This window comes from Taeniopygia guttata, chromosome 4, assembly GCF_048771995.1.
Source record: "Taeniopygia guttata chromosome 4, bTaeGut7.mat, whole genome shotgun sequence".
NCBI lineage: Eukaryota > Metazoa > Chordata > Aves > Passeriformes > Estrildidae > Taeniopygia > Taeniopygia guttata.
This window is the reverse complement of record NC_133028.1, coordinates 57,134,406-57,162,316: the sequence shown is the minus strand read 5'-3', so window position 1 is coordinate 57,162,316 and position 27,911 is coordinate 57,134,406. Positions and strand designations below refer to the sequence as shown.

Here is a 27,911-nt window from a genome sequence, read left to right as displayed (position 1 = left end):
AAAAAATTGTAACAACATATATTTCTGTTATTATTGTTATTATTAACCATATAGTGTTCTAAGATCTCGGATGCTCAGAATTATTTGCTGTGTAAATGAAAAAGACAATCAAAGGGAAAAAAGCTGCAAAGAGCAGCAAGTGCAAAGATATTATTAGGTATCTCATCATACATGGGTGAGTGTCTAATTAAACCACTAACATTACATTATGGTGAAATATTTAGGCAGGGCATGGGATGATACAAGGCTGCAGAAGTAGGGATTCCTGAATTTTTGCTTCGTGGCTGTATCTTCATAACTGGCATTCAGGATGCTCAAATGTATCTGCTCTCTGTACCCAAAGGATAACAGCACTGTTTGACAGTAATTTTTATTCTTTAGCTGCAAATGTAGGAAAATTCCATTATTCATTTGTGTTGTGGTAGGAGTATAAAATTCTGTGTATCCGAAAGCATCTGCCCAGACCTTTCCCTTTACTCCCAGAGCCAGGACAGCAGCTTGGCTATGAAGCAGTTGTTAACTGGAAGAAAATTCTGGGTCATGTAATGACATGCAAATTGTAAGCAATTGAAAAACACTAAATGCCACTGTGGTGGGTGGCTCCAAGGACTGGAGTGGTGCAGAGCCAGTACAGCACAGGTCTGCAGGGGCTCCAGGGCTGCGTACTAAGCACCCAATAATCACTCTTTCCCATTGAAGGTCAATGCCCCATTCAAGTGAAAAAATACTTCAATACATTATTAAAATCATGGCAATTTTTCTTCTACAGGGGGATATCTAATCACACTGCAATTAAGTTAATTTTCTACTTCACATATCTTAAGTGGCCCACAGGATTTTTCAAAAAAAGAAATCCACCCCAGTGGATATTAATCCTTGGCTACTTAATTTTGGCTGATGTTGATAATATATTTGTATTTTCTAGTAAAGGTAGAGCTATGAGGCAGGCATTTGGCTGAACTGGTATTTTTTACCTAAAAAAAAGCCAGTGCAAGCGCTGAGATCTCCCAATGGAAGTTCCATTGTTCCTTTGTGTTACAAGTTCAAGAATAAGAATAAAGGCATGTGGGACTCAGATTCAGTCAAAGAGAGAAACTAGAGTTTCTAGCCAGGCAGAAGCCTGGGAAGGAGCTGGAGAAGAATGTAAATAATTCTTTATCTCTCTTGTTTTTCACATTATTTATAGTTAAGTTCTATCACTGTGCGTCAAGCACTTTGTGCCAATGGTGTGGGTTGTTTTCACTTCAGAACCAATGGAGTTGGTCCTCACGAAGCTCTGTATAAAAGAGCAATGTATTTTGAATAAATTGGAATTTTACTCTCACAGCTTTCTGGTCAGTCTTCTCATTCCCGTCCTGCCTCGACAGCGACAAAGGAACACCTCAATTCCTTGTGGCACAGGATCATCACATGGAACACCATGGGAATATTCTCAGTGCATCAGTGATTATGTTCCCTTGGCTGCTCAAGCACCAGGATCTCCAAAAACCATTTCCAAAGCCTGCCTCTCAGCTGAACAAAACCCATGCAATCACTGGTCTGCAGCTAAGTGCATTAAATGGAGTGCAACTAGAGAGAAGAAAAATTGGAAAAGGCTTAATTCCACTGCAGCTGTTGCACATGAACCATGTCCCTTTGTCAGACATACCTTTGAGTTTGTTGTGTTCCGAGTCTGCTGGGAAGAGAGAGTCTGGAAAAAGTTTGGGGAAAGTGAGGCCAGCATACTTGGGTCTGTTCTCAACATAGTTCCGTACTGTTGGCTGCAGCTTCTTCATGAATTCTGGACAGGGTGTTCCCAGCTGCTCAATAACTTTATTCCACTGATCAATATCTGAACACCATTAGTTAAGGGAAACAAAATGCAAGCCCCCATGTAGCCTCCTGACATTTCTGCTTGTGTTCTTTGAGAATTCTCAGAGTTATTTAACTCCCTTCATAACATCTTTGCAGTCACTATCTTTCCTTCTCGTCTCACTATTCCTCCAGGTCCAACAGTCTGCAAAGGGAAAAACTCTCACACACAACTCACACAGCTGCAGGAAATTGTGCAGTTCTAAAACCATGACCACCACAGAACAACACACAGATTCTTCTCCCTGGGTCAATGCTTGTTACCATTTTTTTTTTAAACTTAAAATCCAGTGACTTGCACTGCCGTTTCTTACATGCAGATAATTGTCAGTGCATCAGCTTGTGCACCTGCCTCCCTATTCAGTCTGTGGAGAGGGAGACCCAGCTGGCTTAAAGAAGTTCTGCACAGGACAAAAAACTTCTTCCACTCATCTGCTTTGCACTTTACTCTCTCCAATAACTTCATTGATGCTAATTTTTCCAATACTAGCCAAACAGCAACCCCTCAAAAACAATTTGTTTGATTTTATAAGAATGTACTGGAATTAATTTTCTGTTAACAAATTATGCACAGGTGTAGACAGATGTTTCTCTTTAACTGAAAAAGTGACAGCTACATTGCTAATCTGATACTGGCTAATGGGAAACAGGCCCTAATGACTAAAAAGAAAGTGTATTACAGGCATTTCATACTGAGCTTTCTATCTGTTGAGGTGTTAATATTTTAGTTTTCTTGTGCTAACATTTAGGCACCTGATGGGTGTTATGTAGCTCTTTCAGCCACATTCAGAAGAAGACTGACTGTGCTAACCAAAAAGCAAATTATCAGTAACATCTGTACATCACACTAATTCACAGAGCTAAGAACCTGATGACTACAAGGGAAAAAAAAAAAGGATTACATGCAGCCATGGGTACCTTGATATTAGGAAGTACGATGAAGGGAGATTTGCTAAGAGCACACTAGAAAGAAAAGACTTTTAAAATACAAAGATTCAAAGCATTTCAGCACAAACATTTCTTTTCTTAAAAGTATTCTCTTATTATTTTCATCAGTATCATAAGTGTGGAGGAATTCTCAAAATATTAAGAAAGATAACAGAAAAAAAATAGGCCAAAAAATTGCAGTAGCAATTTCTGTTTTTAAAAATTATTTTAGAAAAATGAAAACAGTCTTTTCATGTATCTTGGAAAGTAAAGACAGACTAAATTTGTATTTACCTTAACTATCTTATTTGAACAAAAAAAAAGCTAATAATTTGTTTTAAAATTGCAGGTTTACTAATCAAAAATGTTTAAATGAATGAAAATCATTTAAACATATGCTTTAAGAATTCCAAAGCAGTCTTTTAAATGGTTTTATTTTCAGCTGAAAAAGGTTGCTAGAAATAGCAGCAGTCTGAAAAGATTTTTCTGAATACCTCTTATTTTTTAAACTAACATGAAGATTTATGTAGAAAAGCCCCTCCCACACACACCCTCTGTAGGTTGTATGTAGCTTATCTTGTGTTGTCCATGAAAAATACTTTTTTTATCAACAGAAAACTGAACAATTACAGCAACAGTAAAGTTATCTAAGACTACATCTGCTCAAAGAGTAGTCTGAATATTTCATTAAATATTTCATTAGAAAATTAAGTGGTTTGACATTTTAAACTTGAGTTCAAGTCAAGATACCTCAGTGACTGCTAGCTGAACTGCTTCAGAAGCAGGTCTCTGAGGAACTTGGGAATACAGAGTGTGTAAATGCTTTGCAGAGAAGAAGAGAGAGTACAGCAATGAAGAGGCTGTTAGCTGTGCCAAGAGAAGCTAAATGGGTGAGAGAGCCAAGTTCTAAAATCATCACTGGAAGCATTACCTTTCTATGTTGAGTGAAGTGTTAGATAACCAGGGAGGGCCAAACACAGGACTTGCTTCAAAGGAGACCACCCGTGTACAGAGCAGGTGAACCATCTCCCAGGCATTTAATAAAGGCCAAGGAAAAACTGATCTTTGGGATCACAGAATTATATGGGACTTGGACACACTGAGAGGGAACATCTTGAAAGATGCCCTAGATATGAGCAATAAGGGAAAAGGGGTACAAGAAGTTCTCAGAGAAAGGCTAACATGATGCGAACCACTGTCAGTGATGATGGAGAAGGGAGAAGGAAAATACACAGAGAGATCAGCTCCCACTGCACACATTCCTTCTAAGCTGACAGAAAGGCTCTCACTAAGAAAAAACAAGCAGGCTACCACCCACAACTGGGACATTTTGAGATGGAGTCACCAGTGCAAAAACCAGAGCCAAAGGCAACGGAACTGGCAGAGTCACCATGTTCTGCTCCTTGACTGGACTTGATTTGCAGGATAGCACTGGACCTTTTACAGCCCTGCTCTTACCAAGAGCCAAAAGGTCAGGCTTTATGTCACAGCAACCTCAGGGACTGGTTTTGAGTAATGAATGATCTGAATGGGTAATTGTGCTTCTTTACTGTATTTTTTTCTGACTTATGTTGTTCATATACAGCCAAACCCCTTAAATAAAATACATTTATTTGCTCTTTAGATGCATTTACATGTACACACACACACACAAAAATTGACACACAAACTCAGGACTGTTTTTGTCCTGATAATAGCAATAACAAAACCATGCTAAATGAAAGCAGTTAGATATATGTTTTAGTCAGCTGGGCACACACATATTCTCTCTAGTAATGGTTCTCCCCTTACCTACACCTTAAAACCACTGGATTATATTCTGCTGGTCCAGCTCCATTTTACTGTAATGTTTTATGCAGTGACCACGTGTGATGCATCTTTGATGCACCTGGTGATTAGAAGTTGTACCTATCATGGTATGAGATTAAAAAAAAGTCTTGGAAAAAAATCTGAGGTCTACACATCAAAGCAAAGAAACAGCTTTCTCAAGCTGCCAGTCAGCATTAGCTTCAGCAATTCTGCAGGAAACAAATACGACTACAGGACAGTCCTAATGTGAATCAAAATCTACAGTAGGTGACATGAATCAATTAAAGATTGTAACTATTGATGTTATTTAAAAACAGTACTAAAAGTTAGTGATCATGGAACTCTGATGGAAGTTTTCCAGGATACTAAAAAAACCACCAAAAACCCAAACAAACAAACAAATAAACAAAAAACCAAAAAATCTCTTAAGAAGAAAAAAAAAGAGGACCCTTTTTTCCCCTTGAAATTAAGCAAATGTTAGACAGATTGACAGGATTTACAGTTGGAAAGAATTCCAACCCAAAGGTCTAGAAAATGATGGAATGTCTGCTTAAAAGCTATTTGAATCAGTTCAGCTGTCCACTGCCCCAAGCAAGATCAAGGAAATGTGTCAACTCTTCACAACAGCATCTGTATGATTTAAGACAGAAGAAGGGCTCTAACCTGGACTTATTAGCTTGCCTCTGGCACTAACGATACAGTATTTAGTAACATTAAGGTGGCCACATAGAGATACAGCAAAGATTTAAGAATATAGATCAAAAACGAGCATCTTCTGAATGAAGATTTATCACTGAGACCTCAGGTAGCCTCAAGCTCACCCACCACCTTTTCTCTTTGCAGCTTTATACTCTCCTAAGGATTGTTCCCCTTTGCTTTCTAAATACTTGGTTACTTATTTGGAAACAACATGAAGCTGAACTGCCGATTAAGTGACATATTTTTCTAAAACAAAGGCATAAAAATTTAATAGGAAAATAATATTGTGAATTAACAATAAAGTGTTTCTTTTGAAAAAATCAGATTTCACAGTAAATTTATCTATTTAGAGGCACAGACTGAAAGTGTGCATTTTTTCTGTGTGCATTGATGCAATATAGTTCAAAAATGAGGATTAAAAACCAGTGTTTTGTTAATTCAGTTGTAAACCTCAGATAAATTAAATTCCTGAAAATTTCCATACAAGTATAAGGAAATTGAGTTTGGCTATAAGAGAAAATTTACAATACTTCTCTGTCTCAATCAGAAAATATTAAAAGCATTTCTACAGTGTACAAAATAGTAGCTTGTAATTAAAAGAACAATTTAGACAACAAATTATTGTCTTCCTATCTAGCCTCAAAATCACAACAATTTTTCTTTTTCTTTCTCATGACATGTCTGTGCAAATCACCCTCTTTTTTTGAGTAAAGAATTGTATTTTGTTAAGTTCAATGCAAGGTTTTGCAGGAGGAGTTACTGTTTGCCTTGGGATGTTTCGGTTGTACTGCAATACAAATAACTTAAACTCTCATGTTTGTTCACCTGAAAGAGAAGCCTTTTTCTAAAATCCTCCTCGAGTAGTATCTATGGACTGTGATGTAGCTATGGGCTGTGAAGCAACTATGGGCTGTGAAGCACGAGTAATTGAGCCAGAATGCCTGTTTATGAGAGAACTGTTGGAATTGTGCTGGACAGTGGTGGTGCTGGTGGGAATCCTGCTTCCCTGCCTGGCACTTTCTCCATCTGTCCAGCAGCACTTCTGCACCAGCTTTGCTCTGCAGGAGCAGGATTTGCTCTTTGTGTTGCTTCTGGACATAATTAAAATTAGGATGTGTAAAATCTTTCTTTTCTTAAGGTAGGCACAACATAAACAAAACAGACACAGCATGTTTTGTTTGTAACAGATAGACAGGGGAATATCATCTCTTTTCAATCAAAAAATTTTGAGGGAACCACCTTGCTAATTGTTTTCTCCTTAAATCTGAATATTCCACCAATAAAAACTAAGTGCTCCACTTCAGTGCTCATAACTAGTCAAATTTAGAATAAGTACTATGAAAAGCTCTGCAGTTCTCTTCACAACACCAAATTGTGGCAACAACTGCAAAGTTGATAGGCCAATTTTTTTTTTTAATTTTTAATTGGACCTTTCTTTTAAAAATAAATCTGCTAAAAAAGACACTAGCCAGCTTCACTGTGGGAGACATCAGTGTCACATTCATATTTTTTCCACAGTCCCACAATTCACACATTGATGCCAACGCAGTTTACAAAAAAGCCCACACTAAAGGAATTGAAAATGCTACCATCTGACAAGACAGTAACTATAAAGCATTTTCTGTTTCAAGGTGAACACTTTGAGAAGCATGTGGCATTTGTAAAAATCAGACTGCAACAGAAAATTCTGTGCAGTGTTCAGAACAATAATTGCTATTTGTATGGAATAACAGAATGTGGTGTTAACAAAAACTAACGTGCAGCACAAATAACTTATTAAAGAAGATTACCATTGATCATTCAGGAGTTAGGAGATAGCAATGTTCATTGTGCAGATGCCATCATTAACATTTTGGATGACCATCTGTGGCTCCTTAAATTTTCAAATACTATTTTTTGGCTGGTATTTCATTCAGTTGCTGCTCATCTGTGCTTACACAGCCTGGCCTTGAGCACTTCCAGGGATGGAGCATCCACAGCTGTCACACCACAAACATGTTACAGGTGTTTATAAAAGCCACCTAGGAGTCAGCATAGGAAGTAGGATCTTAGTGATACAGCACAATCCCAAAATGTTTCTGTTTTTACTGTCAGTGTAGTTGGTACCAGCTCAGGTTGCTTCAGAATCTCAGGTGTTCCTGCAACAACTCAGATAAGAAATCAAGAAAAGACTCCTCAAGCCCAAAACAGAGAAAACAGGATCCTGGAAACTGTAGGGTTGCTCCTCTTCCAGAATCGGGAGAGAACAGAACCATTCTGTGTTTTCATTTGTGTAATTATTCAAAAGTTCCTTTTGACCTTTATGAGTGAGTTTTTACAACAACTAACAGTTACTCAATTGCCCAGTGTTTAAGGAAAGACAAATATTGGCCTCGAAGTTCAAGAATATTCAACAACATACACCATTCTGTATATTCATGTATAGATTGGTCTATATCTATATCTATCTATCAGCTGAGCCACCTCCAGCAACCCTCAGCTCACTAATACTTCATGAATTTTTTGCATCAGTTCTTTCTCTACATTTCCTCTGACTTCCAAGGAGTGGAAGCTGTACACATCACTCCAAGGATGAAAAGTCAGCAAAGAGAAAAGGCTGAATAAAGAGAGAAATAAAAAATCTTCATGAGAAAATATAATAAATATGCAATAGAGCAGTAGTCAAAATGTATGAACCAAGTTGTGTTATTGGATAGGAGCAAGTGTTCTCATTTTCCTTGTATATTAATACAGATGGCAGGTTTTCCAAGATAAAATTATATGCTGTGAGCACACTGTCAAAGTTCAAACAATTTGTGTTTAGTACAAACATTTCTAAAAGAGTTACATTGCTGTATTGAAAATAATTAAGTAGGCAATGGATAACCTTTCATCATTTAATAGTGCTGGGAGTGGATTTTTGCAGCCTGGGCACTCATTTTTTGGTGGTTTATCCACAAACAGTACTGTTTCCATGGAACCACTGCTCATTCAGCATTATTGCTCACAGAAAAACCACACCAAAAAATTACTTTTCAAATAGAGTATAATTCTCATCTCAGATTTAAAGCAGAATTAATTTATTGTGCAAATACATAAAGCTGCTTTTCCTAAGGAGTTTATGATTTTTAACTGTTGATGATACCCTGAAAATCACAAAATGCTGTTTTGCTTACTCTTGTAACCATTAAACCTGTACTTGTTTTAACAGGTAAGACCACAGTATACTCCTGTGCAAAATTTCTGCAGGCTCTATGTCTTTTTCCATCAGTTCAGATTTCCTGACAAAGAAAAGGTACAAAAAAATTAGTTCTTAGAAGGTCTGCTGGAACAGTTTCCAACAACCTCTTCTCCGTTTTCAGAACAGACCCTGAATTTTCTGCATAAAAAAGAGAAAGTTCTAGGGCAGTTATTGAGATCTTCTCTGCTGCCTGAGAAAATAATTTTGCTACTAATCCTAGAAAGTACAAACCCATCTTTTAAAAAAAGATTATGGCCTATGCTAAAATGACTTGTGTACAGATACTGCTGGACTTTATAGATCATTCAGATTCAATATAGCAGCATTTGTTTATGGAACCTAAACAAAGTTATTAGGCAAAATATGTATATTAAAAAGTATTTTCAGAAGTTACACTAATTTTTCTGCTCTGTATTTCACCAGCAATGCAGATCAATTTGATGTGAAGCTTGTAAGTAAATTAACTCTATGCCTGGAAGGAATCTATCAAAAGGTGAAACTATTGTTTCAGAACATGAGTCTTGAAAAACATAGATTTGTTTTTGTTGAAATGAAATGGCCAGAAGTGTGAATTTTAAAAAAGAGATTCCTCAAGAGTATTGATGGCTTACATGTATTTCAGTCTATTTTCTTCATCTCACACTGGTCATGTTCTTCACTTTCTGAGCACTGAGTCTCAGCTCAAGGTGTGAAGGAGTTTCAACTCTGTGAGACTCTTTAATGATGTTGGTTATCTTCTAAAATTCAGCTCTCCTTCCTGAGCTCAAAAAGGCCCTGTTTGTCTTCTGAATTCCACAATATGGCTTTGAAGTTCTGCCCAGCATTTTTCAGCAGCTCAGCTGAAGTGTAAACTCATCAAATCTGTTGCTGGCTGGAGAACTTCCTCTACAAACACATCTGCTGCCACAACTGGCACTGGCTGAAGATTTCAAGACCTCTGATATGACTGATGCGTAACAACTTTGGGGAGAAATTTCATATAGCCATAGAAGTGTTTAGGTTGGAAAAGACCTCTAGGATCATTGAGCCCAGGACTAAAGTCCACTGAAGGCTGCCGGGGCTGCAGCGATCCCGCACTGGTGGAGTTTGCAGTCCTGAGGGATCAGGTGAAGAGTAAAGTCAGGACCCTGAATTTTTGGAAAGCAAAGTTCCAGCTGTTCAAGGAGTCTTGAACAATAGGACCCCTTGGGAAACTGCTCTAAGAGACAAGGGAGCAGGACAGAGCTGGCACATATTTAAGGACACTTTCCACAGAGCACAAGAGCCTGCAATCCCTTTATACTCCAATCCCTATAGCATGCATGGTATGATTTCAGCTGTAGAATAAGGTAGAATAAGACATGTAGTAAGAGCAACTGACATCACATCTCTCTGCTGAATATATACTTGTCTCCCTGAGCTTGTCCAAGTACAGGATTTAAAGGCACATTCATCCTTGTCTGACCAAAATGCCTGCAGCAGCTAAAAAAAATGTGTAACTACACTTTCACAGCTCACCAGAGGAATAAGGTACCTTCTTCACACCTCCAGATCATCCATGCAGCAATGAGAAAAGGTTAACAGTCGTCCTTATAAAATCTTGAGGAGAACACATGGAACAAGAGTCAGACTCAGATACAGCCAGCTTATCCCATTGTTCCTGATGCAACACAACACACCATGTCCTTGCTCGAGGCACAATTAGGTGCAAGCTTCATGCTGATTGCTTTTTGAAAGTAGAACTACGGCTGTCAATATTGAAATTAAGTTTTCATACGAAATAAAAAAAAAAAAGGAAAAAAAAAGAAAAAGCTGTAGCACACAATTAAGTGCATCACATGCATCAAAAATGATGGAGAAATAGTAAAATTTCAAGGATCAGTAAAGACCATGAGATTTTGGACACTCTCAATCATTCTTCACAACTGGGAGTTTAAAAGAGAATAGAGGTGGGTTCTGTTCTCAGTTTCACTCCAGTGATTTCAGTGAATTCAGATGGATTACAGGAGTAGGACAAAGCAGCAGCTTAGCTAAGCACTCCACTCTGCATTTACTCAGAGGCATTTTCTGCTTTTCTGCTTCTGAATTTTCCTACTGAAATTTTTGAAGCTAGCTGAATGGACTATTTAGCTGTGTAAACAGTAACAGCATCAAATGACCTACACTCCTTAACCACTGGAAAATGGCAAATAGTAAATTTTGCTGTCAAATATATGACTGACAGCAAATTTCTCATGAATATTCAATCTTTTAGCTTCAAAAATGCTTTTCATGGCTATTTATGCATAAAATTTGACACAAATTACTATTAAATACTCTTCAAATCACAGTGTGGATGTGAAATGAAACACTGACTGTTAAGAAAAAAACTGCTGATAGCAAATTCTGGTACACTGCCAGGCTTAAGCCATTTTATGTTAAAGAAGAAACTTTTTTAAAGAAATGGATGTTTAATTACTCTTGCTCCTGCACTTAAAGACATCCTTAAGTATGCTGCCCTCAAGCTCTGAGAGCTCAGATTCCCTGCTGATGGAATTAATCCAGCTGCCCAACTCCATCACTCGTCTGAAGAAATAATCTTTTTTACAGCAATACTAAGCATTTTGTGTGAAGGTTTAAGGCAGAGGATGGCACGAGGTCCTGGATCTCAGCAGGCTGGGTTGGAGCTTGCAGCTTCCCAACTGCAGCTTTCAGCTGCACAGATGGGCAGGGGAGCCAGAAGTGCTGAACCCCTGCTCGTGGCTGCTCAGCAGCAGGGAAGGGGTGTGGGGGATGGATTTGGAGATGAGGTGGCTTTGAGGAGCAGCCTGAAAGAAAGCAATGGTATCATTCTCGCTCCATGGAATAGGCAGCCATGGAACAGCAGAAGAAAAGGAGAGAGGTACAGAAAACATAGAGCAAGTTTAGCAATGTATCATAAATAAAGATGAAGAACATGAACTCAATTACAGGCCAATGCCAAAGAAATAAGCAGCTGGTAATGAAAATTTCTGTGGAGTTATTGCAATAATAGATGGCACACAATGCTTTAATTATAGAGGCTTTGTGCAAGTTCTTTTTAACAAGCTTGCAGCTGTGTCAAAGAAACCAGTTTTTGAAGTGCTATTTAAGACATATTCTTTTTTGACTTATTTGGGGTTATCTTTAAATGTTAGCTTATAAAATGTAGGTCTATGAACATAAAACCAGTTATGACTACATCACTGAGGGATGCTCAAATGTTTGACTCCACATTGACAGGAAACAGAAGCACAGCAGATCTGGAGCACAAATCGATGCTAATGATTTCCATTAATACACAGAAGGGAAATGTTTACTTTCACATAGGCAGAGGAGATGTGCTCCAGATCATACAATGACACAAGGAAAGTGTATTGCTCATTTCACTATGGATATGCTCACCCAGCATTTTGGACAAAGCACAAGTTAGAATCTTACTAGGCAAGGCTGTGAAAATATTAATGATATAATTACTGACTTTCATTTCTTTAATGGTCTTCAGATGATACTTTTTCCACATTTTGATCAAAATATTGAGCCCTTTAAAATGCAAATGAGGTCAGAAGTGCTGAAGTGAGCTGGTAAGTATGTGCATACACACACACAAGTGTACATGCACAACTACACAGAGGAAGTTACATAAAAATTAACTTCTGGAAACTTCTCTGTCATCTAAGTACAAAATTTAAAATAGAAGGGAAACTCGTACATGGGCCATATCCATTTCTCATATTCATGATCCTATGGGCAGTAAAAGACTGGAGTTAGATCAAGCACGTACTGATCTCAGTTATTGTTACACACAAGTGTTCCACAATCTGATAAATACTAAAGTAAGAAACAAAATAAGAAAATGGAACAAAATAAGAAATATGGCTGCCTCAGACCTGAGTGTAGAATGGTCTCTAAGGCAAACAAATATATTCTCAGTCTGCTTGTCCACTGATTTAGTGTGTTTATCTGTAAATCACTTCTTGTTGATGTCAAGAATATATTCTGCTTTCACATAATAGTTCCATGTACTTAAATAAAAGATGGCAGATATAAGTCCATTACAACAATTTCCCAAGGAACATCCAGACTTCTGAGTCATTAAACTACCACCAAGTGATGATTTTAGTTTTGGGAAGAAGTTGTGCCCAAATTGAAACCATTTCCTACTTTTATACTTTAATACCACTTGAAGAGCAACTGCACAAAGCAAATAAGCAATTTAGTGAGTCTGTAACAAGTAAGTATTTCTATGATTTATGTCTGAGTATCACAGAGATGCAGAAATGCATGTGAAATGCAGAACATCTAACATCTCTCCCTGAGGTAAGCAGTGACTTGTGCTTACCCTTCTATCACCTTTAAAAACCCTCCTCATTTGTACAACATGCCCCTCCCAAACACACACCACCAAATTAATAAAGAGACATTCATAATAACAAAACTGTGGTCACAGAAAGTGATGCTCATGAACTGTGTGGGATGTTGTTTTCCATCTCCTCGTGCTGTACTTACTGTGGTTTTCACCTAAGGCTTTTGCTGAGAGGCAGTAATGGTTTGTTGACATTTTGGTTTGCAGGGATTTTGCAGTGGGACTTAACCCAGTTCTTTAGGTACAGAACAGAGGTATGTCAGCACTAGTGGGAGGGGGCTGGAAGGGAAAGGGTTGGAAGTACCTGCTGGGGCCAGAATGGAAGGATACGATCAGTGCCAGGAAACAACACAGCACCTTTAATCATTTCTCCCATGATGCACCCTACTGACCACATGTCAACTGAAAACAAAAATGAAATTAAGGTAAACAAGAAAACAGGAACAGAACAACAAACAAATGAGAAGACTTATCCAATCATGCTATAGCACAGTGCCTGCAGACAGACCTGCCTCTTGCTCTCAGCAGCCGCTTTTCTTCCTGAGCACACAAGTTTCATGACAACAGAGCAGGTCTGAGAAAAATTGACTCCAACAGTTTCCTTTACCCCAGTGAGGATGAAAGACAATGCCATTAAATACAGAAACCCAACTGAGACCCGCAGCTGGCTACTGTGTCATAATAAAACTTTGTAATTAAAATTTACCAATTAATTTTGTAGTTTTCAAGTTTTCATTTGTATTCATTACCTAGGTTTATGATGCTTTGTTTTGTAAATGAATGCTGGTCTCTGTATTCAATAAGGATATGCAAATTGCTATTCTTTTATCGTCCCAGCTACCAGAGATCCATGCATATTTTCACAAGCTGAACTGCCAGAAGCCACAAAAGGAACTTGGGTCCTTGTGAAGACATATCCACCGCTGACTCAGGATTATGAATAGAATTTTTGAGATCATTCAGCTCCAACAATACTTGCTTTAGGGTCTGTTGGCTCACTTCCAGCAAATCTCAGTGAAGCCAGCAGTGCATCACAGGGATCTTGAGAATCTCATGAGATTTCCATTTGCCATGATAGAAAATGGTGATTTCTAAATAGGCCAGTTGAGACACAGAAGTGCTAAGCTGTACCTTCTGCAGTGAAATTCAGAGAAAATTGGGAGCCTATTTACCTCCTACAGGGAAGAGCAGTTCAGCTGGGTCAAACAAAGCTCACCACAATTTACACTGGAGCACAAGATGAAAATCAGACTCCTTATATCCAGCACAGGATTAAGGCGGCATTTCCCCCCATACTGATTCCATGTAACCACATTACCTCTGCTGTCCTTGCTCTATGATTAGTCATGGGGCATGAAAGCAAGCACAGGGACAGACTGGTGTCTCAGGCCAAGGAACTGGGGAAAAAAATATGAAAGCATCATGCTGCTTGGTTAAATTTACTTTTACAATTTCATAGTTAGCAACAGTTTAAAGTGCATTTGACTTTGAAGACAAATGCCCTATTTGTGGAAATCTTAACATGCCTGGGTCTAAGGTTCTCTTGTTGCTTTATTTAGCATATGAAAAGCTTCTACACTACACAATAAATAAATAAATAAATAAATAAACAACAACAAAAAAAATAACTAAAGAAAAGGCTACTTGTTTGGAAGCAATAAGCAGACCTAGAGATGCAAATTATTGCTGCTTTCATCACAAGCTAAATGGCATGCAAAATATCAGGAAAAGATAGAGCAAGCAGTTATTTGTTCATCTGTTATTAATTCCTTTTTATTTTCAGAGGCTGCCTCCTGACATCACTGCTCTATGCTATGCTCCAGGGGGCACACACAAGTTGAACTAGTGCCTTACTAAACTGCAAACCATAAAAAATCAGAGATGATTATTCCCCTCTGTGCCTGAGGTTTTGGGAAGGAAGCTCTTTGAAAATTTCCAAATCAAAAGGAGCAGATATAAACACCTAAATATAACCAACATCCTTCTTGACTGCTGCCTGTTTTTCACCTCCTGAGGCAATTAGAAATAAATCAAAATGGAACCAGGATTTGGCTGCATGTTAGAAGTGGTTAGTTGGAGGTTAAGAATTTTAGCACATAGAGCAGCAGCTGTCAGAAGTCCCAGTCAAGGCACTGAGATTTGTGCAAAGCTCCAGAAAGGACTGCAGGACTGAGATCTATGCCTTGATCGTCTGCTTCATTTAGTCCAACATCAATCCAGGTGTTGTATTGATTGTCCAAGTAACTTCACTCATACAAGCATCAGAAAAAAACCAAGCACAACACAATCTCTAAACACCTACATTCAGTTCCAAAGCACTGAAAATCTACACCTGGTAAAAGGGGTTTTTTTTTTCCAAATGTGAGTAATCACAAATGCTGGCAATGCTGCATTAACACATGGAACATCCCTAAGCTTTAATCAAGGGCAGGCTAACTTCTAGTGACAGACTTCTTCATGATTCAAGGTAAAGCTTCAGTTTAGCAACTATTTGCCTTGATGTTTATAAGATAATGTGAAACAGTGTTAAGGAATTTAACCTACAGCTGTTTAAGACTCTCTGAAGTGGAACTGTTGGAATTTGGGTAGCCCTTGATGGGAAACCCACTCACCCATAGAATATCCAGGTCCTGGATTACTAGGAGTAGGGAATTTTTAATGTGTTCAGAATCTCTACAAACCAGACTACTGCACACCCTGGAACACATTATTGAATATGTACACGTACTTCAGAATACAATTAAACTTGCCAAAGACACCAAATGCCACCCTGACATAGCCAGTTTGAACAAGTGCTCACCAAAAACCAAATGCACATGTCTTCCTGAACAAAGGAAAAAAACATTTTAACCATACAGAAAATCTTCTTCTCTGGGCCATCTCCTGGTTCTGATTCCCCACCAAACAGGTTCTTCCTAACCCAAATGAGTGCTTGCTCATCCTTCCAGATTTCAGATTCCTTCCAGCAGAGATGCAGAAGGGTCAAGAAGAATTTTAGAACTACCCAAAGATGTTTCTATATTGAGAGGAACCAAATCAACCTTTCATAGATACTTCTCTGATAAATCTACATTCTCCTCCTGCAAAACTGCAGGTTCTCTGGGACTTCACAAAACAAGGAGAAGGAGCCCATAGGGAGAATCTCTACCTGCCCTTGCCCAAACTTCCACTGAAGTGGCTTTTTGGTCTTGCACTCAGTAAGATCCGACTGTCATTCAATGAAAATTGTGACATTCAAATTGAAATTCATTAAATGCAAGCCATAGGACACTCCAGAAACCAGAGATGTATGCACAACTGTATGAGCTTTGCTATCTTTTCCAACCTCATGGGCTGGTTCACACATTCTTTCCAGAGCACTAGTGAGAATACCAAATATTCACATTTGTAATAGCTCCTGTTTCAGTGATGCAGAAATAGCCGCTCTGCCAGCTGAAAAGAGATGTTCACCTCCTCAAAACTGACTGAAGAAGATAATTATAGACATATTAGCGAAGAAAATCATGACACCTGATTTTACTTGTGTAGCTGTAGGCCAAAATATTTAGCACACAACACTGCTTGCCAATGGCTAAGGTGCAAACTCCAGTAAAATGTCAAGGCAGCTGAGTAATGCCTGTGATAACAGCGAGCTTCTCTCTCCAAATTCTCCTAAAATGGACAGACACCTTGCTGGGCAGGAACTCTCTTTACCTCTATCTCTGTTTTAAGTACTCCTGCACTTCTGTACTGATGTCTGCTCTGAAGAACCATTTCTAGGCCCTTACTTACTTCAGCCCTTACAATGCTGAATTTTCAGCATGAAAAATATAGTAGCCTGTATTGGATGCTGTACTTTGTTTTTAAAGGTTTTTCTATTATTTCTATGCAATAAAATAAAGGGAACGATCTATAAAAATTCGTGGTATTTTTCAGTAATACAAAGCTGAAAGGGGCAAAGCTGCTTTTTTTTTTTTTTTCACATGCTCCAGATACCACAGCTATAAAGGCTCCAGACCTGCCAATTCCAAGGAAATTCTGTGATGTATGGCGCTCCCAATGACGATTGTGGAGATGACTCAAACTCTTGAAAAGGATTAAAACCCTCCCCAAACTACCAAGGTTTTTATCTCCCTCAATTCTGGCTAAGTAATGGCAAACTCTGAGTTTTCTGATATTCCAATCTCCTTGTTGAGACCTTGCGGAGGTACCAAAACCCTCCCCTTTGTGCTTGTATTTGTTATATGCTTGAATTTCAACATGTTTTAACAAGGGCTTGCTCAGCACAGTATCAGCTCAACCCATTAAGATTTCCTGAGAAAGTTTTTCCTTTCTAATTTGAAACACCACTTTCTACATTATGTTATGAAAACCTTAATATTTCTCAATAACAGTAATAAGATTCTTAAGTGTTCAAATAATTGCCTTAGTGACTTCTAATTTTCTTCTTGCCAAACACCATGGAATACAGGTGCTCTCCTGACAGATGCTATAAGGAACCAAAAGAGAATTGCCCCCATTTTACAAGGGTGAGACTTCAAACCAACCTATGAATTTCTGTCTTTTTTTAAACTTTCTGTGACCCAGTGGTAAACCTGCACTGGAGAAGGCTCCTGCCTCTTAGGCTGCAGTGCTAAACAAGTGCTAAAAAATGACTGAAAAAACCATGGGAACCCTGAGCAGCAAGCTCAAGAATGAGTGGAGGCACAAGGGATGACCCACACCCTACCCTTTCTCCCATTTTCTTTTGGATATATCTATATAAAAAAAAACATCTTGGTAAGAGAGATCTACAGATAATCTTGCCAGGGAATGTGAAACACACTATTCTGTTTATAACAGACCACATCATTGAAAATGCTTTTATCTTCTTTTACATTTTGATTTTGAAGTATCTCTTCTCAGGTCTCAAAGACTGTTCAAGTACTCTTTTGTTACCTCTTCCAGTAGGAAACCCACAGGTAGTCTCTCTAGCTACAATTCAAACAGATTAGCAGACCATCTGAGGGTACTTCTATGTTTCCATTTCTGAAAAAGGAATCACAGAATATGCTGAGATGGAAGGGACACATCAGGATCATCAAGTCCAGCTCCTGGCCCTGCTCAGCACACCCCAGGAGTCACACCCTGTGCCTGAGAGCTTTGTCCAAACACTCCTTGACCTCTGTTGGGTTGGTGCTGTGACCACTGCCCTGTGCCAGTGCCCAATCATCCTCTAAGTGAAAACCTCTTCCTGACATCCAACCTAAACCTCCCCTGACTCACCTTCATGTGATTTTGAAGGTGTTCCAGTTCTTTATTTTGATCCTGTCCAAATAGCTGCATGCTCTTGACAAAAGGCACTTCAGTATTGTTTTATCCACAAGTTCTAAATACTCTGCTCTACAGTTCCAGTCTGTTTCAGCTCAATTTAGCACTGCTGCCATCAAGAAAAAGCTGACTAATGCCACAGAAAAAAACCCAAAACATTTGAGACCATCCAATTCTCATAAGTGCCAGAAAACACAATTAAAACTTGCCTCAGTTGAAATTCATACAAGGCAGCAGTGCATCCTGAAAATCTTTAAGGTGAGTGATGGGAAACAAGCAGTGGAACATCTCCACTGTAGCACCTGGGATCCTGTCCAAGAGCCACTCAGATGACAGACAGCATGTGGGTTTCATGCTAAGTGCAAATTACACTCTAATCTGTTGGAGTATGCATATCTGAATTAAAAAAAAACCAAAAAAACCAAAAACAAACAAACAAACAAACCTACCCCCCAAAAAAGCCCAAAAAAGAGAGAGAGAAATGGCAACAGCCAAATCATCGTATCATCCTCACATCTACTCTGAGACCTCTTTGAAACAGGCCTCAACTCACATGGGCAAACTTTAAGGCAAATCCTGAGTCCAAAACCAAATAGCCAGGGAAGAATAATCAAGGTCAAAAGCCAAATTTAGCTATCAATGCCATCATAGCTAACACACACTTAAGCAGCAGGCTAACATGAACCAGCTGATCCTACCTGGAAATACAGGCCAGTCACACTTAACAGTATCTTTTAAATAATCCTGATGCTAGTTGCTGGTTTTGATTTTAAAACAAAGCAAGCCTTAAGAAAATACCACCCAGAACAAGTAAAACAACAGACTGCACTTAACAAAAATGCAGTTTTTCTTATACTGTAGTTTAAGAAACACCAAAAAATGCCCTCAAAACACTAAAATTGCACCTATTAATCAATGCAGATCAAATGCAAAGATAAATTCTGTTTATGAGTGGTGGAAAGGCAGCACCTTTTCCTAAAATACTTTCTTGATGCAAACTTTTTTCCTAAGGCAATAGAACACTTTCTGTCAGATGTCAGAGAGCATTTCTTAATCCCACCACTCTCAAAGACAGCTGGTAGGCAGGGGAATTTTTGAGAATTTTGCCACAGAAAACATTAACTCTATCTGTTAATGCTGACTTCTCTTCACAATTCCTTTTGGATGTTCATAATTACACAGAAGAAAGTTGGAATTTTTCTCTCTTCCTACTTTAATGGTATTTTCTCTTTTGACTATCTAAGACTTTAGGCTACTTGCAGTAGGAATTCTGTTCTCCATATTTACAATGGAAATTCAGGCCTAGCCAAACTTAGGACACTTGGCTATTATCACAGTATGTTTCTATCGCTAAATCACTGATTTCCTTTGATCTGCTGAAAGATTCACAAGTGAAATTGCTATAGTACCATCCTGTACATGCCTCCTTCTTTTCAGTACTGAGAATAAATGCTCTGATCACTTTATTTTCCCCACTAAGTCTTGTGTGCCTGTAGGACATCACCGTGGACTTGGGAGCTCAGATCGTAATATAACTGTCTCACATGAAAGCATTCATTTTAAGTTTTCCCTTCTCTTCAGATTAAAAAAAAAAAAAAAAAAAAAAACACAAACAGAAATACATTTCCAATCCTTAAATTGAAATCTTATGAGATTTTGAAGATGTTATTGCCTAAAGCTGAACCAGGTTTTGAGAAAGCCCTGGGGTTTTCTAACACATTTCCAATGGCATCGAAGAGTTCAGGCACTTTTTAGCTGCTCACATTCTATCCAATTTAGCAAAAATGGAATAAGCATCAAAGAAACACTGAGCAAGAATCTCAGAAGTGGACTACAAAATCTTACTGAAACTTGCCAGGAATATTTTTGTTTGCAAATCCTTCTGGAAATGGATTGAAAGGTGATTGAGAGGGTCTGATTTCTGACAAGGAAGTTTCCCTGACAGTATTTTGAAAAGTCTGCCTTAGCTGAATAACAAGGAATGAAGGTACCTGTCAGGTAATTTCTACCCAGTACACTCCAGGACACTGGAGGCTGTTTTTACTTGTCTGAAAACCAGCTGCATTCTATCCAGTTTCCAGAGCTTTCTTTCCTTGGCAGCTTAAGAGAGAGTTTCTTGTTTATGTAGATGAGAGTTTCTGAAATTAATCCCCTCCATATTTTTATTTCCACAATGACTTCAAAAATCAAATTTCATTTCAAGTCAGCAGCACCTGAGTGCAGTGGTAACTCAGTGGTATGATTTAGGTGAGATTAAATTTTAAAATATTTTCTTTCCATAAAACATGGCAGCAGCTGTGATTTTTTTCTTAGACGTATACTGTGCCATACACAAATGTTCCTACTCCAGACTAGAAATGAGAAAGCTCATATTGATAGCAAGTGGACACAGTAGACTGTCTTTTGAATGATTAAAAATAACTGGTATTTTTGATTTCTATACAGATTCACCTCTTCCAGCTAGAAAACTCTCTGTTCAAAAGCCTTAGGTAGCCCAAGGGAAATATGTAATATACTTCTGTAAATTTTACCTGCAGCTGCACAGTTGCTTCTCCAGCTCTTCCTGCACCTGGATTGAAACTAGATCTGCTCATCAACAGCCAGGGAGGGGTGGGAAATCATATGGACCCATACACAAAACAGTCCTTCCAACACTGACATTCATGGGGTCAAACTGGTTAACAAATGAGTACTGACTTGGAAATGAATGTACCGATTTTTTTCTTATTATTATTTTTTTTCTTTCTCTTATTTTTTCTGGTTTTTTAGGTTTGGTTTTTTTTTAACTTCCCGCTCACCTGAATAAACCAACCCATGCATGGTAGTAATTGTGACCTTGCCCACATACATTCTATTTCAGGATATAGGATTTCCAATGATTTAAAAAGTAGGACTATCCCACAATGTACACAATTTTTGCTGCATTTGTTAAAAAATTCAGTTGATATTTTCAACTGATGCTGAAATGTTAAAAAATCTTTCAAGACCCTTTAACTACTATCCCTATACAATGCTATAGTAAGAGACTGTTTCCACAGCCAAACAGATACAAAGTAATTCTCATGTCTGAATGATTTTTAAAAGCTACATTGGTTAAATTATATAGCATTAACTCTTTTTTCCAGACATGGACAAATGTATCTCCTAATTTGTTGTTGAAAAAGGAGAGCCACTCATTAACCACACTACTATGCTTCTATCCTGAAATCATCCTTTGTATGAATTCTAGATGCTTTTTAACTAAAATCTCAGACTTCACTCAGAAAAGATTAAATGGAAATATCCTCAGTATTCACAGATAAACCTCAAGTGTATTCTAGATAGTTTAGTTTTTCTTTAATGTTTTTTGTTTTTAAGAGGAAAAGAGTGCATTGTTTGGAGGAAGCATTATGATGGTGTTTCTGAGACAACTGAAACACAGTATAACTAACACATTAAATTACAGATCTTGGGAATGCTGGGAGCTGGTCTGCACTTTGAGGTTACAGCTGAAGGTGGGTCTGCAGATTGCTCCTCATTCTGCAGGGACCGCCCAGCACCTTAAAGCATCTCAAAGCTACCTACTAATTAAAAAAAAAAAAAAAAAAAAATCACCATTTTAACCTCTCTGCCTTGTTTTGCATCCAGCAGCTTTCCAGCCCCTCTTCCTCTAAGACTGGAAGCAGTAAAGTGCTGCTGTCACCCCCTCAGCAAACAGGAAGTACCTGCTGTCCCTCCATCTCCCTGTTAGTGAAGTAGAACTGCATCTTCACTGGGTCACCAAGCAGAGCTCAGCTTTCAGAGGAAGTTGACAGAGCTGTGAAAACAGGACAGGCAGGACCCAACTTTGACAAGCATGACATGAATTGCTCAAAAGTCAGCAAAAAAATAATTGCTTCCATGGCTACATGCCTGTGAAAACTGGGTTTTCTTCACACCAACTGCCAATGGCTGCTGATGCTAGATTTTTGTGGTGCCTTTCTGCCAACTAGATGAAAATAAGATTCCTTTTTGTTTCCAAAAGTGAAGATACGTTATGTTGCCTCATTTTATTCTGATGGGCAAAACACACTTACTTACATTTCCAAACCAGCACGGGCAGGTTTAGCCTGTTACAAACTGGAGGCTAAGCAGACACCTTCTCTTTTGTTTTCATTTTTTACTATTGCTTTCACCACCTTGGAAGGGGTAAAATTAATATCACCCAAGACAGGAAGAACAAGACAGGAGGGAAAGATAGTTTAATTGACAACACAGACCTCATGCAAGTAAAGGGAAGTTCATTTTTAAGTCAAGAGAATCTGATTTCAGGCCAATTTGGAAACCATGGCAGAAAAATGGTTGCCTTAAACTGGGTGAGTCAAATTCTTCATTTTGTTTTAAAGAAAAAAAAAACGTTGTATTGGCTCAACATTGAGCCTATACAGCATTGAGATGAATCCAAAATCATGATGCATTAGCAAGCAAAAGATTATGATGTCACCACAAATGTTATGAAGTCAGTATTTCCAAAACATAAAAGCAGAAAAACAGATTTACAGGAATGAGATGGGCCAAATTAGGACTTTTTTTTCCCTTATTTTTCCTTCAATGAATAGTAAATAAAGCTGTCCAATTTTTTATCATAATGCTTGTTTTCTATGTTGCTTATTGATATGACTTAAATAGTATATGAAATTGAATGATTACAGGTTTTAGAGTAACTTAATTGACCAAAATAATTCTGTGCATTTGTTTTTCATTTTCAATTTTGTGCATATCAGTAGTGCGCTATTTTCGTTTAGCCATACCTCAACTTTCTGCTTCTATCTTTACAGTCCTGGTATAGTCACTTTATGGTAAAAGGGTTGGGGTGGAGGAGAGGAACAAATAATAGGTGAAGCTGCAGCAAATGGCACAAGGATACAGTCCCTTCCTGGAAAGAGGATTTTGTGGCGAACCATTTCTCCCATAATGCATCCCACAGACCATATATCCACTAGAACAGCAGAGACAGGGAAGTGAAGAAGGAGGGGAAAAAAGCAACGTTATCTACAACATTTCACTCCTAGAGGAGGGGAAAAAGGTTGATCAGCACAGTACACAGTTTGTTTTGTGGTTTTGCTGGGTTTCTTTTTCATGTCTTACCAAAAGCTAAAATAAGTAACTGAATAAATAAAAGCTGTGTCAATCAGCTCAACAGCAGTTAGTAACAACAGTGAAAAAAGTTTAAAATCAACATTTTGGGTAAAGGTCCAGAGCAAGTAAAGATCAAGTAACAACTGCGCAGACCCATGGTATACACTGAACTTATGGCTAAAAAACTCCTTTTTTTTTTTTTTTTTTTTTTTTAAAGGAAAAAAACAAAACAACCAGATAATGGCAATCTGGAATAAATCCTACTTGCAGGGCTTCTAGGCTTTGTTCTTCAGCACTTAGTCTCCCTGCAGCAAAAAAGGTTTTTTGAAAAGAGGTTCCAAATGGAACTGCTCACACAAGTAAAGGTCATATGGAAAAATACCACCATTAAAGGTTATTTAAAACTCCTCTTTCAGGATCTATCCCTGTGTCCTATCTCTAGGTACCTATCATGGAGAGCATGACCTGAGTGGTCTCTCTTTTGTACTGTGTAGGCACTCAAAATAAATGCTATAACAAAAGCTCCAAAGAACAAATATCAACAAGACTAAGAGCATTTCCTATTCGCAATCCTGCCTTCAGCTTCTAGATGAAATATGCAGTTACCTTATCTGCTTGACTTGGATAGGGGATTTTTTGCCCTTTAAGTTCTTTAAAGAAGAAATGCTGGCTAGATAGTGACACAGTATTGACAGAAAAAAAATTTAAAAAACAAACAAAACCTGTCTTCCATGTGAAGAGGAAAAAACTGCTTTGAAATGCTTTAAAAGATTATGTTGTTTCTGAGCCTGAAATCCTCATTTTTTCATTATGTTTGACCTACACAATCAATTTTTCTCTCTTTTTCTTCCCTTTTTAACCTTTAGAAGCAATCCAAAACAAACCAAAGAAATAAACAAACAACTCATTTCTTGGTGAAACAAAATAAAGGTGAAATGTTCCATTTGGGAAAAGGAGGGTACGTACAGGTATCAAGGGCATGGAACAGCAAAAGCATGCCTGAGGCAGCTGCAGTTTGCTTCCTAGTGACAGTTTTGGGACCTTCCATAGAATTGCAGCAAACTGGTGATAATTATGCATCTTTAGCCAACGAAGTGCAGAAAGAAAATTAAAGCAGTGAACAGTCCTTATACAGGCAGTGTACATAGTCAGAGGGGAAAAGTTGGGGAGCTTCAGTAATGTGGCAGCATAGGCCAGAGCAGAGAAGCAAAGAACAGCCCTTTCTGTTGACTTCCTTGGGAGCTGGGTCAGAGCCTCCAAGCAGAGCAGCTCCTCTGAGGGTTGAGCTTCATTTCCAAACACTTTGTTTTCTTCCTCTCTTCGTTTTGGCTTTGTCCAAGGTAGACAAGATCATTCATCTTAAGCCAAATTCATTGCCCAGGGAAGTCAAAGGAGGTTTCTGTGTTAACCTCAATGGGCATTTGATCAGGACCCTTGGATGTGGCAAATAATAGAACTTTCCCAGCTGTGTACTTAATCTCAAAAGTGTGTCTAACTTTTTCTTGGTGCAGTTTTAATTTTAATCACGTGAACAGCAAATGCTCTCTCTGTCCTTTCTAGACAATAACAACAACAATAACCCTAATCATCTACTAAATGTCTGGAGGGGAAAAAAAAATCAACAAAAGAATTCATTTGACAATAAAAGAACTCTGGATATTGACTAAAGAACTATCTAAAGAGTGCTACTTCAAATTTCTAGTGGCACTTAGCAAAAATTGCAAACAAAATACTTTAAGAAATATCATTCCCTCATTTTCAGAAATTATTCTCTAAGCTAAGACTCTGCATAATTATAATATAATATAATATAATATAATATAATATAATATAATATAATATAATATAATATAATATAATATAATATAATATAATATAATATAATATAATTATTATTTCATCGCTCTTTTTAGACTTTTGTATTAAAATGCATGCCTTAAACTCATAAATATTAAAAATAATTAATACAGAGACTTGCTAATTTCAGAAGAGGTTGCGCAATTATGTTTTCAGTAGTGCTGAAGTAATGGAATTTGCTCTCAAAATCAGTTTCACTGCCCTTTACAGGATGCAGTCGGCTGTTAGTAAAAGTTCTGCAGGTTAGCTAACCTCCTCAACATAAATCAAGTAGGACACTTTTTAATAAATTCCTGGTCTTGTCACATTTGCTGTATTTGCCATCAAAAAATCTCCTCAAACAGACAAATTATATCTTTAGCAGCAAAATCTGAGCTATAGCTATTCCTTCATTTCCTGCCTGGTCTACCTGGCACTCAGATGCAATTCCCAGTTTTGTTACAAAATGAGAACAACTTAAAAAGATTTCCCTTCATCTTCTGCAAGATTTGAGTTTTTTCTTATCCACTTCTCTATAGAAAGCATCCCCACCTGCTTTTCACAATATTTCCAAGGACCAAGATCTCTCTCAGACTGAGATTACAATCCAACAATCCAAACTGTATGTTTTGTGGTTTTTTTGGGTTTTTTTTTGTTTGTTTTTTTTTTTTTTTTAGTTTCAGCCTTTTCCTCTTCCTTACAATTCTACTTTTCATTAAAAAAATGAAATCAAACTGCAAAATTTATACCTAGATCTTGACAAGATGAAACCTGTCCGCAAAATCTGGGACTTTGTTAAATTTATCATGAAGAAGGAATTAATTTCTGAAATTCAGATCTAGCTCTGGATTTAGAGAAATTCTGGAAGGGCTAGGATTTTCTATTTCAGCTTGTACTTCTTCCTGTTCCTCCGAACAATTCAGAGATCCAGACTCAAATTTACAGCATGTCACTTGTTCAGCAATTCCAGTGGTTCCCACATTATTTCATGGCCACAGAAGACCAAGATAAGAGCTCTGGTCAAACTTAGTTTGTAGTTGTAACTCCAAACATAGCTAAGAATAAGTTTCCTGTTACTCTGCAATCCCACACTGATAAGTTCACCAGCAGTGCATCCCAAATACATTCTGTAGCTGCAGTTCACAATAGTGAGGAACTGCTCTAACTCCAGGTGTCATTTCCCATCATTTCCCATTACATTCCCTGTCCCTCCTTTGGGTCTCCCTTTCAATGGTGAAGCAGAGCTTGCCCTTGAGGGGAGCTGATGCAGTGACACTGCAGCCCTACCGTTCTCCTTGTAACCCATTCCCAGGATGACCTCTGGTGCTCTGTAGTAGCGTGTCACCACATAGGGGGTCATCATGAAGCTAGTGCCTGCAGTCCTGGCCAGTCCAAAATCCAGAATCTTCAACGTGCAGTCAGATTTTACTACAATGTTACTTGGTTTTAAATCCTGCAAGAGACAGTGGGAAAAAAAACCATGTGACTGTCCTTTAAAAAGCTGGGCACAACTATGATATGGACAGATACTTTAGGTCACCCTTCAAATACTCTTTCCCTCTTCTGACCCAGTTACTATCAGAAATACTTGTAAATATACAACAAACTCTTGCTATTGTTTCTCTAGCAAACTGTTCTGGAAGTTGTTCTATCTCAGCATAGTGCGGGGCTTAACCTGGATAACAGGAGCCTACTGGCATTAAATTAATTGCATTTACTAGGATTATTATCCAAGTGCTCTTTTGATTAGATTATTTTCTCTTGATGCTGTGAACCTGATAGAGACATTCCAACTGCACACTTAGAGATACCTTAATGCTTCATTTGTAATAATTCAACTCATCTTTTGCTAGATGACTATCTGGCAGCCAAATCTATAACCTTTTGCTAAACACATGATATGTCAAGAAAGGAGAACTTTGTAGAACAACATCCACTTTGTGACCCACTTTATCAGCCTTTCTTTTCTTTAGGGAAACATTTTTTCCCAAATGTTAGTGAAAGCAAATTAGTGAAAGCGCTTTTCAATAAAGAAGTTAAGTCAGGGTATTTTCAATCCATTGACAATTCCCTCTTGCTCACAGTTACATGACCTAATCCCCCATGCTATCAACTATCACACATCCACAGCCAGGTACCACATCCTTACCAGGCACAGCACTGATGTGGAAAAAGCAAAATGAGAGGATGCATTTCAAATAGACGCAGCAGTTTTTCATTTGCTTCAACACATGTAAATGATGGCAAATGCCAATTCCATAGCCCCTGACCTCTCCTTGTGGCTTTTATGTCTTTTATTCATTGCACTGGGACACAGGGCTGTGACCCACAGTACACAAGACAGCCAAATGGCTTCATGATAATTTCAAAGTCTTCATGATAATTTCATATGCTGCCTTAAATTTTAAGCCAAAGGCCCCTTACCCTGTGAATAATCCCTGCAGAGTGAAGATGCTTGATTCCACAGAGCATTTGGTACAGAAGGTAAGACATTCGCTCATGGTCCAGCTCCATCTGAATGACCTGGCACAGGTTGGCATCCATTAATTCCATTACTAGGTAGCTGAATGGAAAAGCAAATCCACAGGGTTATTTGTTTTGTGTTGAAGGCAAATCACAGCATCACCTCAAATAAGTAACAATGCCTTTTCTTGCTCTAAAATTCACTTTCTTTCTGATGACTGGGAGTAACCCAGCTGGAGACTGGGCCCACTAACCACAGCACCACAGTGGTGTTTGTATTTCATTGCTGAGACACCACTCTTTCAGCATACCAGGAAAACTGGCAGATTATTTGTCCTTTCTTGGTGTGTTCCCCATGACAGACACTATACCCTACAT

General features: G+C 38.2%; 1 protein-coding gene across 20 annotated transcripts in view; it reads right to left on the bottom strand.

The window, feature by feature from the left end:
* Positions 1-27,911, bottom strand: part of MAPK10 (mitogen-activated protein kinase 10) — a 146,489-nt gene that overhangs the window by 24,402 nt on the left and 94,176 nt on the right. For 19 of the 20 annotated variants that reach the window (XM_072928670.1, XM_002189264.6, XM_030271810.4 and 16 more), the window contains 4 exons: positions 27,495-27,633; positions 26,358-26,523; positions 23,023-23,094; positions 1,649-1,831 (listed from right to left, as the gene is read on the bottom strand). In XM_072928670.1, the coding sequence (XP_072784771.1) occupies positions 1,649-1,831; positions 23,023-23,094; positions 26,358-26,523; positions 27,495-27,633 (560 nt within the window). Of the gene's footprint in view, positions 1-1,648; positions 1,832-13,178; positions 13,251-23,022; positions 23,095-26,357; positions 26,524-27,494; positions 27,634-27,911 lie in introns of all 20 variants that reach the window. The other variant, XM_030271829.4, reaches the window with a different exon arrangement.